At 45.0% G+C, this 16629-nt stretch overlaps 1 protein-coding gene across 1 annotated transcript in view; it reads left to right on the plus strand.

Moving 5' to 3' along the window:
* The window catches only part of LOC138814578 (histone lysine acetyltransferase CREBBP), a 130565-nt gene that overhangs the window by 44214 nt on the left and 69722 nt on the right, over window positions 1-16629 (plus strand). The window contains exon 3 of the mRNA XM_070003584.1: window positions 11617-11793. Coding sequence (XP_069859685.1) covers window positions 11617-11793 — 177 coding nt within the window. The remainder of the gene's footprint in view (window positions 1-11616; window positions 11794-16629) is intronic.

A 16629-nucleotide genomic window follows, 5' to 3' on the forward strand; every position in this document is an offset into this window, starting at 1 on the left:
TTGCCTCTTTCTTCAAGCCTTCTTTCAGACTCAGTCCCATCTGTTCCTTGCTCTGAATTCTTGTGTCACCTGCACTCCTACTACCTAGTCCTTTGTGACCTCTTCTGCATGCCCTTTCCATCATTTTCGTTGGTGAGTCGGTGATAGCTGTGCTTCTGAAGTGGGGCGGTACGGGCTGAGTCAGGGGCCTGAGAAGTGCTCTTGTCCAGTTGTGCGCCTCAGCAGGGGTGCTGTGCCAGTGACTGCTGGTTGTGGCATTGTAATCAGTAGCCTATTTCCCTTACTCTGCAGTCACCAAGTTGAGGTCCTGGAAGAATTCCAGGAGCAAGTGGGTGATAGCAGACAACTGAATACAGCCATGCCTTTCCATGAAAACTGCTTTCCTTGGCTTTTTTCCAGCAGTGGTAGGTTGCCAACAGAAAATGCTTTTGACTTTGCAAATGATCTGGCCATAGTCTGGGCTAGTTCTGGTTGTTTATACCATTGAAAAGAGTTATTTCTGGTCCTTAAATTTTTAAAACAATTTTTTTTTGGGGTCCAGTCATGGGGTCTGAACTCTGGGCCTGGGCGCTGTTCTTCAGCTCTTTAGCTCAAGGCGAGTGTTCTACCACTTGAGCCACAGCGCCACTTCTGGCTTTTTTCTTATGTGGTGCTGAGGAATCGAACCCAGGACCTCATGCATGCAAAGCAAGCACTCTACCACTGAGCCACCTTCCCAGCCCCTGAATTTGTAGTTTTAACTGTATTCCAGCATGTACAGAGAGATAATGGAAACTCCAGCTTAATAAACATGTCAGTTTAGGTTTACGCCATGTCAGTGAATGGTCACTGTGGTGATGTGGCCCATTTAGGAGCAGGAGGTATATTGGTCTTCACCCACCCCTTGTAGTACTGGGGTTTTAATTTGGAAGGTACTCTGAACACTTGAGCCACAGACCCCAAGTCCTTTTTTGTTTTAGTTATTTTTTGGATAAGGTCTTGTATTTTTGCTCAGGGCCTGCCTTGAACACCTCCTGTCTAGCTGGGAGTATAGGTGTGAACCATCACAACACCCACCTTGTTGACAGTGGGGGTCTTGTTTAACTTTTGTTGTTGTTGTTTGGGTCCGGGGCTGAGCTCAGACAGTAGTTATCTTGATTGTTTTTCTTTTGAGTAGCTGGGATTTCAGGTGTGAACTACTGTGCCCAGGCCTGGTGTGTGTTTTTGTTAGGCCACGATTTTGTGTGTTGCACTGGGGATTGAACCTAGGACCTTGAACATGTTGAACAAGCACTGTACACTTGAACCACACTCCCAGCTCTGTGTGTGTGTGTGTGTGTGTGTGTGTGTGTGTGTGTGTGTGTGTGTGTGTGTGTGTGTGTGTGTGTGTGTGTGTGTGTGTGTGTGTGTGTGTGTGTGTGTGTGTGTGTGTGTGTGTGTGTGTGTGTGTGTGTGTGTGTGTGTGTGTGTGTGTTATGTGTCTGTCTGTCTGTCATGGATCTTGAACTCTGGACCTGGGCCCTGTCCCTGAGCTCTTCATCTCAAGGTAAGCGCTCCACCACTTGAGCCACAGTGCCACTTCCGGCTTTCTGGTGGTTAATTGGAGATAAGAACCTCATGGACTTTCTTGCCTGGGCTGGCTTTGAACTGTGATCCTCAGATCTCAGCCTCTTGAGTAGCTAGGATTATAGGCATGAGCTACTGGCATCGGCCCAGCTTTAGATTTAGATTAAAGTTAGACAATACTAGAGTGTTAACTCAGGGCTTCTTACTTGCATGTCTCTACGACTGAGCCATGCCTCCAACACTTTTCTGAGCTGGTTATTATTATTATTATTTTTGGGTCCGGTCGTGGGGCCTGAACTCTGGGCCTGGGCGCTGTCCCTCAGCTCTTCAGCTCAAGGCTAGCGCTCTACCACTTGAGCCACAGCGCCACTTCCGGCTTTTTTCTTTTTGCTTATGTGGTGCTGAGGAATCGAACCCAGGGCCTCAGGCATGCAAGGCAAGCGCTCTGCCACTGAGCCACCTTCCCAGCCCTGAGCTGGTTATTTTTGAGATAAAGCCTTGCTTCCAGCACAGTTTGCCTATTTCTGCTTTCCATAGTAGTTAGGATGACAGGAATGTACCACCACACTCAGCATCTTCCCTTGAGAAGGGGTCTCGTGAACGTTTCTGTCTGCTATTCTGGTCTTGGAACTGCAGTCTTCCTAAGATCAGTCTCTTACATAGCTAGGGTTATAGGAGTATAACTGTTTTAATACTTTTGCCTTGGCTCTTCATGGACTCACTATTCTTCTGGCTCCCATTCCTGAGAAGATGAGATTACAGGCCTGCATCACCATATCGAGTTTTTTGTTTTGTTTAAAAAAGACAGGATGTCACTGTGAAACCTAGGTTGGCCTTAAACCTGTTCTCTTTCCACCTCACATTCCCAGTATTGGACTCTCAGGTGTGAACCACCGCTCCCAAGTGCTTACGATGCACTGTAAATCTGAAATGAACATTCTGAGCTTCTCTTTCATTAGCATATATGAGTTGTACAAAAGGGGCTTCCTTGTGACATTTCCACACAGGTCTGTGTGCATCATCAAGTATCATCCTGACCAACCTTACTCCTCCTGTCACTCTCCACTCTCCTACTTCCCTTTCTTAAAACAATTTCAACAAGTTTTATTCTTCTATTTTTTCCATGTATATAGGCTGTATTTAATGACCATATGTTTGTCTCCGTTTTTACCTCTTAGCCCTCTCCCCTCTAAGACTCTTACATACCTGTCTGAGCTTATTTGTTTTTAAAGATAAAAACAAATTCGGATGAAAACTGGAATGTTTGTGATTATCTGACAGTTTTAAAATTATTGTCTATTCAGAGAATTTTTACAAGTAACAGACCAGACCCTGAGCTGATCTCTGTCAGGGTTCTTTATGTCTTTGAATCGGCCTCATATCCCAGGCAGTGGTTCTGTTGTCCTCTTGCTGCCAGCCTGTGTCTGTTAGCCGCTCCACCTCATTGTTGCCCAAGCATACTTAGGAAGAAAACAGTGTAAAGCCTGAGAATAATTGTAATAATGAAGTAGAGGACACTCATAGCATGGTCTTACGTGCCTGCTCTTCATGATGCTTCGTGTATGTGAGTTTGGCTGGTTCTCATACAGCTCTAAGAGGAGAAGCTATTATTCCCATTTTATAGATGGTAAGATCAAGACAGAGAGGTATAAATTTTTTCAAGATCATACAGCTAGCAAGTAACAGAGCCACCATTATGAGTTAAATATATACCCACACCTGGCCACGAAGTTGTACTGCCTCTCTAGTAGGACTTTTTGTTTTGTTTTGTTTTTCCAAAGTCACGCACTAGGTGGACTGGCTACTTTTGTGCACAGAGCATGTATCTGTCCAGTGGTACTTATTTGAATCAAGTATGCTTGAAGGCTCAACAAGGAGGTAATGAGTCTTGTTCAGGGAACGTTCCCTGTACCTGTTATATAGTGCTTCAAAGACAGGTGTGTGTGGGAGGAGGGTTACTGGGGTTCTGAGCTCAGGGCCTCATCCTGGCTAGGCAAGCGCTCCAACACTTGAACCATGTCCTCCAGCCCTTACTGCTCCAGAATGTTTCAGGTAAGGCTTTGTGTTTTTGGCCTTGTACCAGTCTGTCATCCTTCTATATCTGTTTATAGGCGTGCCTTTTCCTTTTCCTGGAGTTGGATAGTTTTTGTTTTGTTTTACTTTGCTTTGTTTTTTGTTTTTGTTTTTAATAATGGGACTTGGCTTTTTCACTCAGACTGCTACTCCTAACACTTGAGCCAAACTTCCAGTTCTGCTTTTGCTGTTTAATTACAGATAAGAATCTCCAAGATGTGTCTGTCTTGGCTGGCTTCACACTGCACTCCTCCAAGTCTCAGCCTCTTGAGTAGCTAGGATTATATGCTAGGGCCACTAGAACCCAGCTTAGAATGAGTTCCTAGCTGATCTGTTACTTGCCTGAGGATTCTGGGTGATTGTTTCCTCCTCCATGAAATGATAAGCTTTAACTAATACTCTGGACTTGCACGTGTGCCAAGCCTAAGTACCAAGATGATTGTTGAAGATTTTCTTTTCTGTATGTTTTCTGACCCTGTTTCTTCTGAACACTCAGATGTATATGTGGTTTTTTTTTTTTTTTTGGTCAGTCCTGGGGCTTGAACTCTGGGCCTGGGCGCTGTCCTTCAGCCCTTCAGCTCAAGGCGAGTGCTCTACCACTTGAGCTACAGCGCCACTTCCAGTTTTCTGGTGGTTTATTGGAGATAGGAGTCTCACGGTCTCTCCTGCCCGGGCTGGCTTTGAACTGCGATCCTCAGATCTCAGCCTCCTGAGTAGCTAGGATTACAGGTGTGAGCCACCAGCGCCCGGCTTCTGTATATGTGGTTTTTTTTTTTTTTTTTTTTTGGGTCCGGTCGTGGGGCCTGAACTCTGGGCCTGGGCGCTGTCCCTCAGCTCTTCAGCTCAAGGCTAGCGCTCTACCACTATGAGCCACAGCGCCACTTCCGGCTTTTTTCTTTTTGCTTATGTGGTGCTGAGGAATCGAACCCAGGGCCTCGAGCATGCAAGGCAAGCGCTCTACCACTGAGCCACCTTCCCAGCCCTGTATATGTGGTTTTAAGAGTTACGTCAGAGTGTGAAAAAAACGGAAGAAGTCAGCTTTTGAAAAAATTATGCTCTTAGTGGGCTCATCAAAACCACATCACACTCAGTGTTTGCTGCTATTGGAAGCATTTTCTAAGACCCTCCTACTCCTAGGTGGCAGCATATACATCTACTTGTCTTCCTCTTCCTCCTGCTGGTCTCGTGGTATGTTCCATTGAGTGTTGGCTGGGTCCAATCCTTCCCATAAATACTCATTTTAAGTAGTCATCTGGAAATGAAAATCAGAGGAATCCATTTGTGTTGTAGTTTTCACTTGTTATTGGAATCTCTGAAAGCAGACTGTACAAGGTCTTTTTGTTGTTGTTGTGAGGTTGAGTGGGTTCAGAGACAAGCGTATTCTTCCCCAACAGCATTTCCTTCCCCAGTGGAAGGTGTTCTTTATCTTTACAAGTCTTAGGTCCCCCTTTGGACTTTCTTTGACAATCAGATAATGCGTTTTCCCCTCAAAAATGTCTATCATACAGCATTTTCCACAGGTGTCAGCGTCAACCTCTCCTGTCCCTACTAACTACCCAGGCAATCCTGCTCAGCGTTTTGCCCCATTGGCATCCTGTCTGCCCCTGTGGGGCCTCACTTCTTAGCCTGCATCTTACTGACATGCAAGAATATGTGGCTCATTGCTAGTGAATGAGAGTCATCATGGCGGTCCATTTGAACCAGAATTTTTCAAAGCCTAGTTGAGAGGCTTTAGGTTAGGACATGGTTGAGGCCTTGCACTAAAGCCAAAGGCTCAGAGTCAAGCTGCACTTCTATCTATGCTATAATCAAAAGTGAAACTGTCTCTAAAGCCAGGTGCCAGTGGCTCTCGCCTGTGATCTTAGGTAATCAGGAAGCTGAAATCTGAGGTTCAAAGCCAGCATGGGCAGGAAAGTCCATGAGACTCTTATTTCCAGTCAGCCACCAAAAAGCCAGAAGTGGAGCTGTGGCACAAGCGGTAGAGCACTAAGCCTTAAGCACAAAAGCTCAGGTACAATACATAGGCCTTGTTCAAGCCCTAGGTCTAGCACCAAAAAAGTAAAGAAAGAAAAGGAAAAAAATCAACTCTAAGATAATATAATCTTGTTCTGCTCAGCCTTTCTGCATGGACATTTGGACTGCCTGTATATTCTGCATAGTAACTTAGATACTTGGAAGTTTTTTCTTTTTTCTTTTTTTTTTTTTGGGGGGGGGGGTCCAGTCATGGGGCCTGAACTCTGGGCCTGGGCGCTGTCCCTCAGCTCTTCAGCTCAAGGCTAGGGCTCTACCACTTGAGCCACAGCGCCACTTCCCGCTTTTTTCTTTTTGCTTATGTGGTGCTGAGGAATTGAACCCAGGGCCTCATGCATGTAAGGCAAGCGCTCTACCACTGAGCCACCTTCCCAGCCCCAGATACTTGGAAGTTTAACAGATAGAAAGGTGCTGTTTCCCCTGGTGCCCTGCAGGCCACTGGCCCTCTGTAGCATTTTCTCTTGGCCTCGGTGACTTGTCACTACATTCTTTGATGGTCTTTTACCTCAGGGCTAGTATATGGGTGACTCTTGTTTCTAAGGTCTGTGTAGGGTGGTGATTTCTTGGAGTACTCATTTATTTAGTTCCTTCTTAATACTAAACTCCTGCTCTGTGCTGAGGATACAGAGTAGACGATTTTTTTTTTTTTTTTTTGGCTTATGTGGTGCTGAGGAATAGAACCCAGGGCCTCAGGCATGCAAGGCAAGCGCTCTACCACTGAACCACCTTCCCAGCCCCCAGAGTAGATGAATGTTGACAAAAGGCAAGATCTTTTTCCTGGTTTTGTTTCCAGCATAGATTCTGGATATGTCATAGAAATATGCTCTGGCAGACAGTGCTGTGGGTTGTGGAGTGCCTTGTACTTTTCATTATCGGTAACGGTGGCTGTCAAAATAGAAGCACCATACTCTTCCGCTCTTTTGGTGGCTGTCGTCCATGTGCCAGACAGCTCAGGGCCCGAGTGGCTTTAACTGACGGCTGAGCAAACCACCAGAGTTTGTGGCAGGTACTTCCTATCAGGGGTGCTGGTATGGACCTCCCTCAGCCTACAAGGTTAATACTTAGGCCTTCCTAAGAGCGATACTGAACCTCTGTCCCTGAGGGTGGCTAGACTCAAGTCTAGAGCTTGAATTTCTCTCCTTATGTAGTGTGTCCTTATCTACTGTGTTCCTTCTTTAATCATAGGAACTTTCTTCATTCTCCCAATGAAGAGAGACACAGCAGACACAGAAAGGGAGAGGACAAAAGAGGGAGGAAGGTTCTTTTTTTTTTTTTTAACTTAATTTTATTTTATTTGTGAACATACTGTACAGAGGAGTTACAATTACATGGGCAGGATAATGCGTACATTTGGGAGGAAGGTTCTTGAAAGACTGATTGACAAACTTGATTACAATGCTTTTTCATAGGAAAACCTAGTAGAACTTTAAGGCATTATTTAATGCATTTAATTTGGGGAGAGTTCTCCCCCTCCCCCGCCCATCTTGTCAGTCATGGTACTTGAACTCTGCACCTAGGCACTGTCTCTCAGCTCTTCTGTTCAAGACTAGCACTCTACCACTTAAGCCACAATGCACTTCTGATTTTCTGGTGGTTAATTGGAGATAAGAGGCTCATGGACTTTCCTGCCCGGGCTGGCTTTGAACCGAGATCTTCAGATCTCAGCCTCCTTAATAACTAGGCTTAATGGCGTGAGCCACTGGGGCTGGCTTTGAACTGTGATCCTCAGTTCTCAGCCTCCAAAGTAGCTAGGATTACAGGTGTGAGCCACCAGTGCTCGCTGAGTCTCCTTTTTTTCAGTCGTGGGGCCTGAACTCTGGGTCTGGGGGCTGTCCCTCAGCTCTTCAGCTCAAGGCTAGCATTCTAACACTTGAGCCACAGCACCACTTCCGGCTTTTTTTTTTTTCTGCTTATGTGGTGCTGAGAAATAGAACCCAGGGCCTCATGCATGCAAGGCAAACACTCTACCACTGAGCCACTTTCCCAGCCCATGTGTCTCCTTTTTTGATTCTCCTTTATACTGTGTGTTGCATAGTACTGGGGCTTGTATGCAGAGATTTCTACTCTTGCTGGGTTTTGTTGCTCATGGTTGGCGCCCTGCCAATATAGCCATGTCTCCATTCTGCCATTTTGCTGGTTCATTGGAGATGGAGTCTCAACCTTTTCTGCTTGCCTGGCTTTGAATGTGATCCCCCAGATCTCAGCCTCCTGAGTAGCTGGGATTACAGGTGAGAGCCACCAGCACCTAGCTCTTTTTTGGTTTTTGATGTAGTAACTTCTATTTTCTGAGATTGAACTTGACTTAAATGCTTAAAAGAGTAGCTAATAAGGACAGAATAAGAGCACATTTTAACATATGGACTGTTAGTGAATGAGGTAGATTATCAGCAATTCCATAGATTTTAATTTGCTCCTAAATAAATTTGATCATCACTAAACAGTTCCTATTTCATATCTGTTCTGCTTTTAGAATTTTACTGAGAAGATTACTTGGAGGTTCATTTTCTAGCATCCTTCAAAAATCCTGATATCCACATTTACTAGATTACTATCAAGAAACGTGGGAAATTGAAAGAACTAAGTAGGTTTGTTGGGGTTTTTTTGTTTTTTGTTTTTTGTTTTTGCCAGTTCTGGGGCTTGAACTCAGGGCCTAGTTACTGTCCCTGAGCTGCTTTTGCTCAAGGTTAGCATTCTACCACTTGATCCACAACACCACTTCTGTCTTTTTCTGTGTATGTGGTGCTGAAGAATCAAACCCAGGTCTTCATGCATGCTAGGCAAATCACTCTACCACTGAGCCACCTTCCCAGCCCCCAAAGTAGGTTTTTATGCATTATAGAAATCTTGATTTCACTGTTTCATTTTGAGCATGGTGCTATAAAATATGTGTATTCACATAGACTTACAGACTGCAGGTGCTGAATTTGATCCATGGAGAATAAAGAATTAGCGCTCAGAAATGTAAACTAATAGTGGAGAACTAGGGCTCACACCTGTAATCCTAGCTACTCAGGATGCTGAGATCTGAGGACTGTGGTTCAAAGCCAACCCAGGCAGTAAAGTCCGTGAAACTCTTATGTCTAATTAAGCAGGAAGTACCACTGTGGCTTAAGTGGTAGAGCACTAGCTTTGAGCAAACAGATCTCAGGGACATCACCCAAGCTGAGTCCTAGTACTGGGACCTGGGGGGTGGGGGTGGGGAGAAAGGTAAATTATGGAAACAAATAGCTTAACATAAAAACTATAGCTGAGGGCTAGAGTGTGGCCCGTGAGTTCTACCCAGTCTCCCAGAGACAGTTTGGCCTCCCTGGATATGGGTGATGGTGGTCCTTTGATGGCCTGTGTGGGCCTCTTTGGCCTCATTTTAACTAGCCACATCCCCAGCTTCCCATTTTGCTTTAGTTACTTTTGAGATTGTGTTTCATGTTTATGCTACAGTCCTCCTATGTATATTTCTAAGCATCTGGGGTGACAGATATATGCTCCCATACTCAGCTGGTATTTTTTTTTTTTTTTTTTTTTTTTTTTTTGGGTCCGGTCGTGGGTCCTGAACTCTGGGCCTGGGCACTGTCCCTCAGCTCTTCAGCTCAAGGCTAGCGCTCTACCACTTGAGCCACAGCGCCACTTCCGGCTTTTTTCTTTTTGCTTATGTGGTGCTGAGGAATCGAACCCAGGGCCTCGAGCATGCAAGGCAAGCGCTCTACCACTGAGCCACCTTCCCAGCCCTCAGCTGGTATTTGAGATGGGGTCTTGGGACCTTTTTGCCTGGCCTAGACTCAAACAATGATCCTGATCTCTGTCTTCTGAGTAGGTGGGATAATAGGTTTGAGCCACAGGTACCTGGCTCTTTTTTGGAGGGGAGGGGGTGGTCATTCTGGGGCTTGAAGTCAGGGCCTGGGCACTGTCCCTGAGCTTCTTGTGCTTAAGGCTAGCACTCTACCACTTGAGCCGCAGCACCACTTATGGTTTTTTCTGTGTATGTGGTACTGAGGAATCAAACTCAGGATTTCATGCATGCTAGGCAAGCACTCTACCACTAAGCCATATTCCCAGCCCTGGATCCTGTACTTTTTAAGCAGGTACTCTACCATTTGAGCTATATCCTAACCCCTTTTGAGTTGTTGGTTTTTAAATTACAATTCAAGGAACTAAGTTGGGAATCAGAAATGCAATCATATTTACTCAGTTACCTTTTGCCTTGATTAAAAATCTCCTAACCACAAAAATTGAATCTCATTCATGGGTTTAATGAAGGCTTGTGGTCAGTTTAAGCTCATGCAGAGCACATAGGGTAATAGTGATGGCTAGAATGGGCTTACTTTTAGAAAAGTGGAAGGCCTTATCTGTGAAGATGCCACGTGTATGAGAATGCAGCGGGGAAGACCTTTCTGATTATGCTACTTTAGTTTTGTTTTTATACTGGCATTTCAGCAGAAATGGAGTTTAGTTCATTACACATTGATTTCTTTACAGCCTAGACTTTTAGAGCTGACAGAATCATTTGATCTATCTCACTGAATACATTCACCTTTCAGAAGAGATGATTGAGTCTATGGCAAGGATGTAAGTTACTCAGAGTAGGCACCCTGGTGTGGCAGTTGCTAACGGAGGTCCTGCTTACTTATGTAGAACTTGGTGTGTGCATGCACATACATGCAGTGCTGGAAATTGAACCCAGGGCCTTATGCAAGCTAGGTAAACATTCTCACACTGAGCTGTATTCTTGGTCCATGGTGATACCTGGAATGGAAACTCAGCTCTGGAGGTCCCTAGCCAGAGTTCTTCTTCCAGATAAACATCAAATTGAACAAGATCCCAGAAATGTAAAGGCAACCAGTTGAGTATTTCAACTTTGGGGGGAAAAATACAGGTAGGCACTCAGACCTTTAGTTTCTCTTTTTTCCTCCCCAAAGGAGACAGATAAACATCAGGACATCGTATTGGGGATTCTCACACATGTACTTGAGGTTGTAACTGAGAGGATCTAAGGAAACTGGGAGGGCTCTATGGCTGCCCTTGTGGAGGTAGAGCCTAGGGTTTCGCTTTCCGAAATTTCTCTTTACCATATATTTTATTTCACTTTAATTTGGGGGAGGGGGGATGTGTCTGTGTGTGTGTGTGTCCTGGGCCTTGAACTCAGGGCCTAGGCACTCACTCTGAGCTTTTCTGCGTAAGTTAGTGCTCTATCACTTGAGCCACATCTCCAATTCTGGCTCTTTGGTGGCTAATTGGAGATAAGAGTCTCATAGACTTTCCTGCCTGGGCTGGCTTTGAACTGTGATCTCAAATCTCAGCCTCCTGTATAGCTAAGATTACAGGCATGAACCACTATCCCAGTCCTCCACTTTAATAAAGACAAGCTTTATTAAAGGGAATTTCTAATATTCTAATAGTGTAATATTAATATGGTATGTGTAATATTAAAGGTTGTACATTCACTGAATACTTAACTGTTGTGTGGTTGGTAATTACCAGCATGCTAACAGTCCCCCTTCATTTCACCTCTCACCACAACTACCTGCCTTGCTAAGCTATTCAAAGCAAATCCCAGAGAGAAAAGTTATTCAATGCCAGTATTCTTACTGTATGTTTGGAACTAATGGAAACTTGTTCAGATCTGATGGAGAACTTGAAAGAAACAAAGCATTTCTGCAGTTATTGAGGATTAAGTTGAAGGAGTTCCCCGTGGTCAGTGTTTCTGGAAGGACCTTTTTGGGTATGAGGGCCTGGGGCAGGGAACGTGGCTGCGGCTTCTGGGATGGCGTCTAGCATGTAGAACAGTTACTAGCCTGCTGCCCACCTTGCCTTCTCACAGTTCTGACTGTGAACTGCTTGTAAGCTTTATCACTGAAGATGGGTCCACAAAACATCATTGTTTTATGTCAGTGGATCATGTGAGCATTTCTGAGGCCCTTTTATGTAATAAGATGGTGTCATGTCAGCTAATCTTTGCTGTTTTTCTTTCAGATGGGAATGACTGGTAACACAAGTCCATTTGGACAACCCTTTAGTCAAACTGGAGGGCAGCAAATGGGAGCCACTGGAGTGAACCCTCAGTTACCCAGCAAACAAAGCCTGGTTAATAGTTTGCCTGCCTTCCCTACAGATATCAAGAATACTTCAGTCACCAATGTGCCAAATATGGTAAGTTATCCTTGGCTCTCAGTGCTGAAGCTCCTGGTGGGGGCTTTGACACACCGCTTTAATTGTGCTTTCAGTGACATTCTTTTTTTTTTTTTTTTTTTTTTTTTGGCGGTCATGGGGCCTGAACTCTGGGCCTGGGCGCTGTCCCTCAGCTCTTCAGCTCAAGGCGAGCGCTCTACCACTTGAGCTACAGCGCCACTTCCGGTTTTCTGGTGGTTTATTGGAGATAGGAGTCTCACGGTCTCTCTTGCCCGGGCTGGCTTTGAACCGCGATCCTCAGATCTCAGCCTCCTGAGTAGCTAGGATTACAGGCGTGAGCCACCAGCGCCCGGCTTCAGTGACATTCTTGACTGAAAGTATGTCATTGGGTGATAGGAAGATAATCCATATTTCTTACCAGCACCTCTCTAAATAAGCTTTACAACAGAAGGCTAACTTAACTCTCCTTGAAGGAGAGAATGGATGAGTTGTTTCATCTTTCCACACCTTTAAAACCAGTGGTGCTGACTTTTCTTATCCTTACTGTTAGTGTGTTGAAGCTGTCAACGTTACAGTCAAAAGAAAGACCTTTGTCTTGCAAGGACTGTGTTGAGCTGATGAGACGAGTGTCATCAGAGTTGAGAGATGATTATGCCTTCATTCTCTCACTAAGAGTTCTGACCTGTGAAACAAGAAGTCTGTGGACCCATCTGAGATGTTAATGTGACAAAGGATCTTTTATGCCACGAAGTAGAACTCTGTTAATTTAGAATATTGAGGGTTATTGCCTTTTCTGTCCATCCTCACTACAACCCCATCTACTGAATGTATGATGTGCATGTGGTGATTGGTCAGTCTCTAAAAATCTACTCCTTTTCCCTGTGCTGTTGCTAGCAGCTAGACTTTGTTTGCCATGCACATACTTCTGCAGTAGTAATTTAAGAAGTCGGTCATGGGACTTGAACTCTAGGCCTGGATGCTGTCCCTCAGCTCTTCAGCTTAAGGCTTATCCTCTACCACTTGAACCACAGCACCACTTCCATTTTTTCTGGTGGTTCGTTGGAGATAAAGAGTCTCACTGACTTTCCTGCCATGACTGACTTTGAACTGTGATCCTCAGAGCTCAGCCTCCTGAGTGGTTAGGATTACAGGTGTGAACCACCAGCACCCAGCAGGATTTTTTTTGTCTTGTTTTCCTTTTGTTGTTTTAAAACTTTTCATTTTGAAGTGTTCAGAGGATTCTTCTGTGTTCTTCATTCTGCTTCCTCTGTCTACATCTTCTCTGGCCTTTGCACTTACTACATCAAAACTAAGAGATGCATGTTTACAATCTCCAATGTTCTGAAGCTGTTGGGAAGTAGAGATGAATTTTTTTTTTTTCTCTCTAATAGGATAGAATCAGAAGGTGTCTTTACCCTCATCCTCCAGGAGTATCAAAGCCACTGAAGATTTTACTGTTGTTTATTTCTAATGATGACCCCCTACACCCCAGGCTCCATTCCCTTTTCTGCTAGCTTTTGGTTGCCATGATTATCCTTTCCCTCACAGCTCAGGCCTGGGTTCTGGGAATGGTGTTGGCCTTCAGGGAATTAGGACCTGGTACCTACATGGTTGGTCTTTCTTGCTTTTCCAGTCCTCACTTGAGAGGATAGTGTTGTGGACACCAGAGCTGGACAATATTTATTACCTGTGCCTGCTCAGCAACCCAAGAGTACATTTAGGCTTTAGGTGACAGCATTTGAGTTTTTTGAAGATGTCCCATGCTTTATACTCAGAGAATCTCTCAGTGTTTTCTGCCCTTCTCTCTCTCTCTCTCTCTCTGTCTCTCTCTCTCTCTCTCTCTCTCTCTCTCTCTCTCTCTCTCCCTTCTTCCCCCCCTCTCTCCCTCTCTCCCTCTCTCTTTCTCTCTCTCCCTCCCTCCCTCCTTCCCTCCCCTTTCACACACACACCCTCCCCCCTTGTCATGAGGCTTGAACTCTTGGCCTGGGCACCATCCCTGAGCTCTTCAGCTCAAGTCAAGTACTCTACCACTTGAGCCACAGCTCCACTTCCGGTTTTTTGGTGGTTAATTGGAGATGAGTCTCATGGACTTTCCTGCCCAGGCTGGCTTTGAATCATGATGCCCCTATTGTCTTTTAAGTGCCTCTTTGGTTCACATTCTCATCCGAGTGAAAGAATTCCTCTGTTCGAGGTACCTCTTGCCAGTCTTGAGTGCTGTTCCAGTGGCTTGAACTTACTGGGCATAATATGCCCAAACTGGACAGAAACATCTTCCTATCCTTGTTACAATCCAAAATGTTTTTAGATTTTGACATATGTCCCCTGGGACATAATAGTCTCTCCCCCTCTCTCCCCCACCCCCTCATGGGAACCACTGCTCCAGAGAAAGTTCAGGGAAGCAGTATCAATAGTGGCTCATCCTTTGGTCTTCTGGAATCTCACAGGGAAATCAAATTAGTATTCTGTGTTTTCTTAGGATCACGGAAAACTGAAGAGTGTACTTGTCAACAGGAGCTGCACTGCTCTGCTTGGGGCTTGGGGGAAGTCCACAATGCTTTTAGAAGGAAAACTGGGTCTTTTGCATCCATTGTTTGCTCTGTAGGGCACAGAGTAGGTGGGCTTGTATGTGTGTGAATGTTGTCTGTGAGCCAGCGTGGTCTGAGAACATACTTCAGTGATCCACTGGAGGCCAGACTGACCAACTCCCAGGGTGCCAGGCTTCTTCCAAAGCACATCGAAATCCTGCATTGTACTGTATTTCTGTAGCATTCTCTTGAGAGCCATCATTACAGCTCCCATTTCAGAGATGAGGAAATTGAGGTCTGGTTTGTAACATCTTTCCTGCAAACTGCTTTTTAATTACATCTGGATGTCATGCTTTAGCAGCCCTGAGTCTGCTGGGAATGTCCCCCTAGCCTGTGTTTACACAGCTTGTTTGCAATTCCTTGATTGTGTTTTTTGATCTTCCTTGAATTTTCTCTATTATATTTGGCCTCTTGAAATCTGCAGATTTTTGCATGATGAGAAGAAGCTACTGAAAAACTAGGTCTATTTCATGGATCAAGGAATATAGAATGGCTTGGACTTAACATTTTCTTTCATGCTTCTGAGGGTAATCTTTGGAAGTCAACTGGATTTGGTACCAAACAATTCAAGTCATGACGGATGCTGAATTATCTGGTACCTAGGTTTAGCTCTTCATAGACTGAATCTTTGTGGCGATGGACTATGAGCTCCACCTGGTTTCTGTATGAGTCTAACATTGTCAGGTAGCATTGAAAAAGGGAAGGGTTGCAGTTGCCCACTTAATTAATTAATTTGTCATACTTGTGGGACCCTTCCATGTGCCCAGGATTTGGAGAAGAGCCTAGAACGTAGGTGTGAGTAATGGTGAGCTTGTCCCTTTTTATGAAATTGGAGATGTGCAGCAATGATGAATAATTAGAAAACTGCTCAAGAAGGTCTGTATAAGCCAGGCCAGTGGCTCATACCCATAACTCTAGCTACTCAGGGGGCTAAGATCTGAGGATCATGGTACGAAGCCAGCCCAGACAGGAATGTCTATGAGACTCTTGTCTCTAGTTAACCACCAGAAAACCAGAAGTGGCCCTGTGGCTCAAGTGGTAGAGCACTAGCCTTGAGCTGAAGAGGTGAGGGACAGTGCCCAGGCCCAGAGTTCAGGCCTACCACTGACTCCTCCCCCCCCCCCCCCCCCCAAGAAAACAAATCACAGTAATGGCGCTTGAACTCAGGCCTCTAACTCTAAATTGACTTTTTGCTCAAGGCGGAAAAAGCTCTACCACTAAAGTTGCAACTCCACTTCCAGCTTTTTACTAGCTAATTGTAGATGAGTCTTACGAACTTTTCTATCCTGGATGACTTCAAAATGTGATCCTCAGGTCTCAGCCTCCTGAGTGGCTAGGATTACAGGTCTAAGCCACCAGTTCTTGGCTTTGAATGTGACTCTTGAGAGAAGACAGAGGCCAAGCAGGGATTATCTTAAGCAGGTATGCAACTTGGATGGAAAGAGGGCCATTGGCTTGCTAGAAATTAAGCTAGCTGGCTGGCTATCTCTAGTATTAGGGGTTGAACCGAAGGCTTTTTACTACTAAGCATGTACTCTATACTCAAACAATTCTGCCAGCATCAGAGCCTGATTTTTTTTTTTTTTGTCTTCAGTGTTGGGGTTTGAATACTTGCTAGGCAGGTAGTCTATCATTTGAGCCACTCTGCCAGCCTTGAGCTGCAGTCTTTACATCAAAGCTTGTTCTTCTGGCTCATGTGTAGAGAGAGGATTGAGAAAGGAATGTGCACTGCAGTATTATGGAGACGCACTAGTGGCCTGGATGTGGCTCACCAAAGCAAATGTGTATGGTGAGGGGATAATCTAATGAAAAAAACCCTTACTGAGCTGTGGAGGAGAGAGAAGCCTTAGGGGAGGGAACAAAGGAAAGGGTATGATAGACTGCACTCTAGGACAGTGCTTAGATGCTTATGGATGCCCAAGGAGACATGGTAGACACGTGAATGGGTATATGAGTAGGCATTGGCCATTTGGAAATCAGCAGCTTATGAGACAGTGTAGTGAGAGCTGTGGGGTATTAATTCTAGGCAGAACACTAGACAGACAAGCCAGCTAGGGTGAGTAGGGAAAAAAGGAAGAGGAGGAGCTGGCAAGGAGGACAGCAGAAGAGTAAAACACTGGAGAGGGAACCTTGGGATCAGAGGAATTAGAGTGCCAAGACCAAGAGGATATCAGAACGTCAGAACGTGCAGGTTAGCCTTGGAAGAACTGTCTTCCACTGAGGCATGTGTGGAGACCTTTGGATTATGTCTCCACGGTCACGTCCAGTATTG

The sequence above is a fragment of the Dipodomys merriami genome, unplaced genomic scaffold, assembly GCF_024711535.1.
Source record: "Dipodomys merriami isolate MVZ:Mamm:240054 unplaced genomic scaffold, mDipMer1.0.p SCAF_60, whole genome shotgun sequence".
Lineage (NCBI taxonomy): Eukaryota > Metazoa > Chordata > Mammalia > Rodentia > Heteromyidae > Dipodomys > Dipodomys merriami.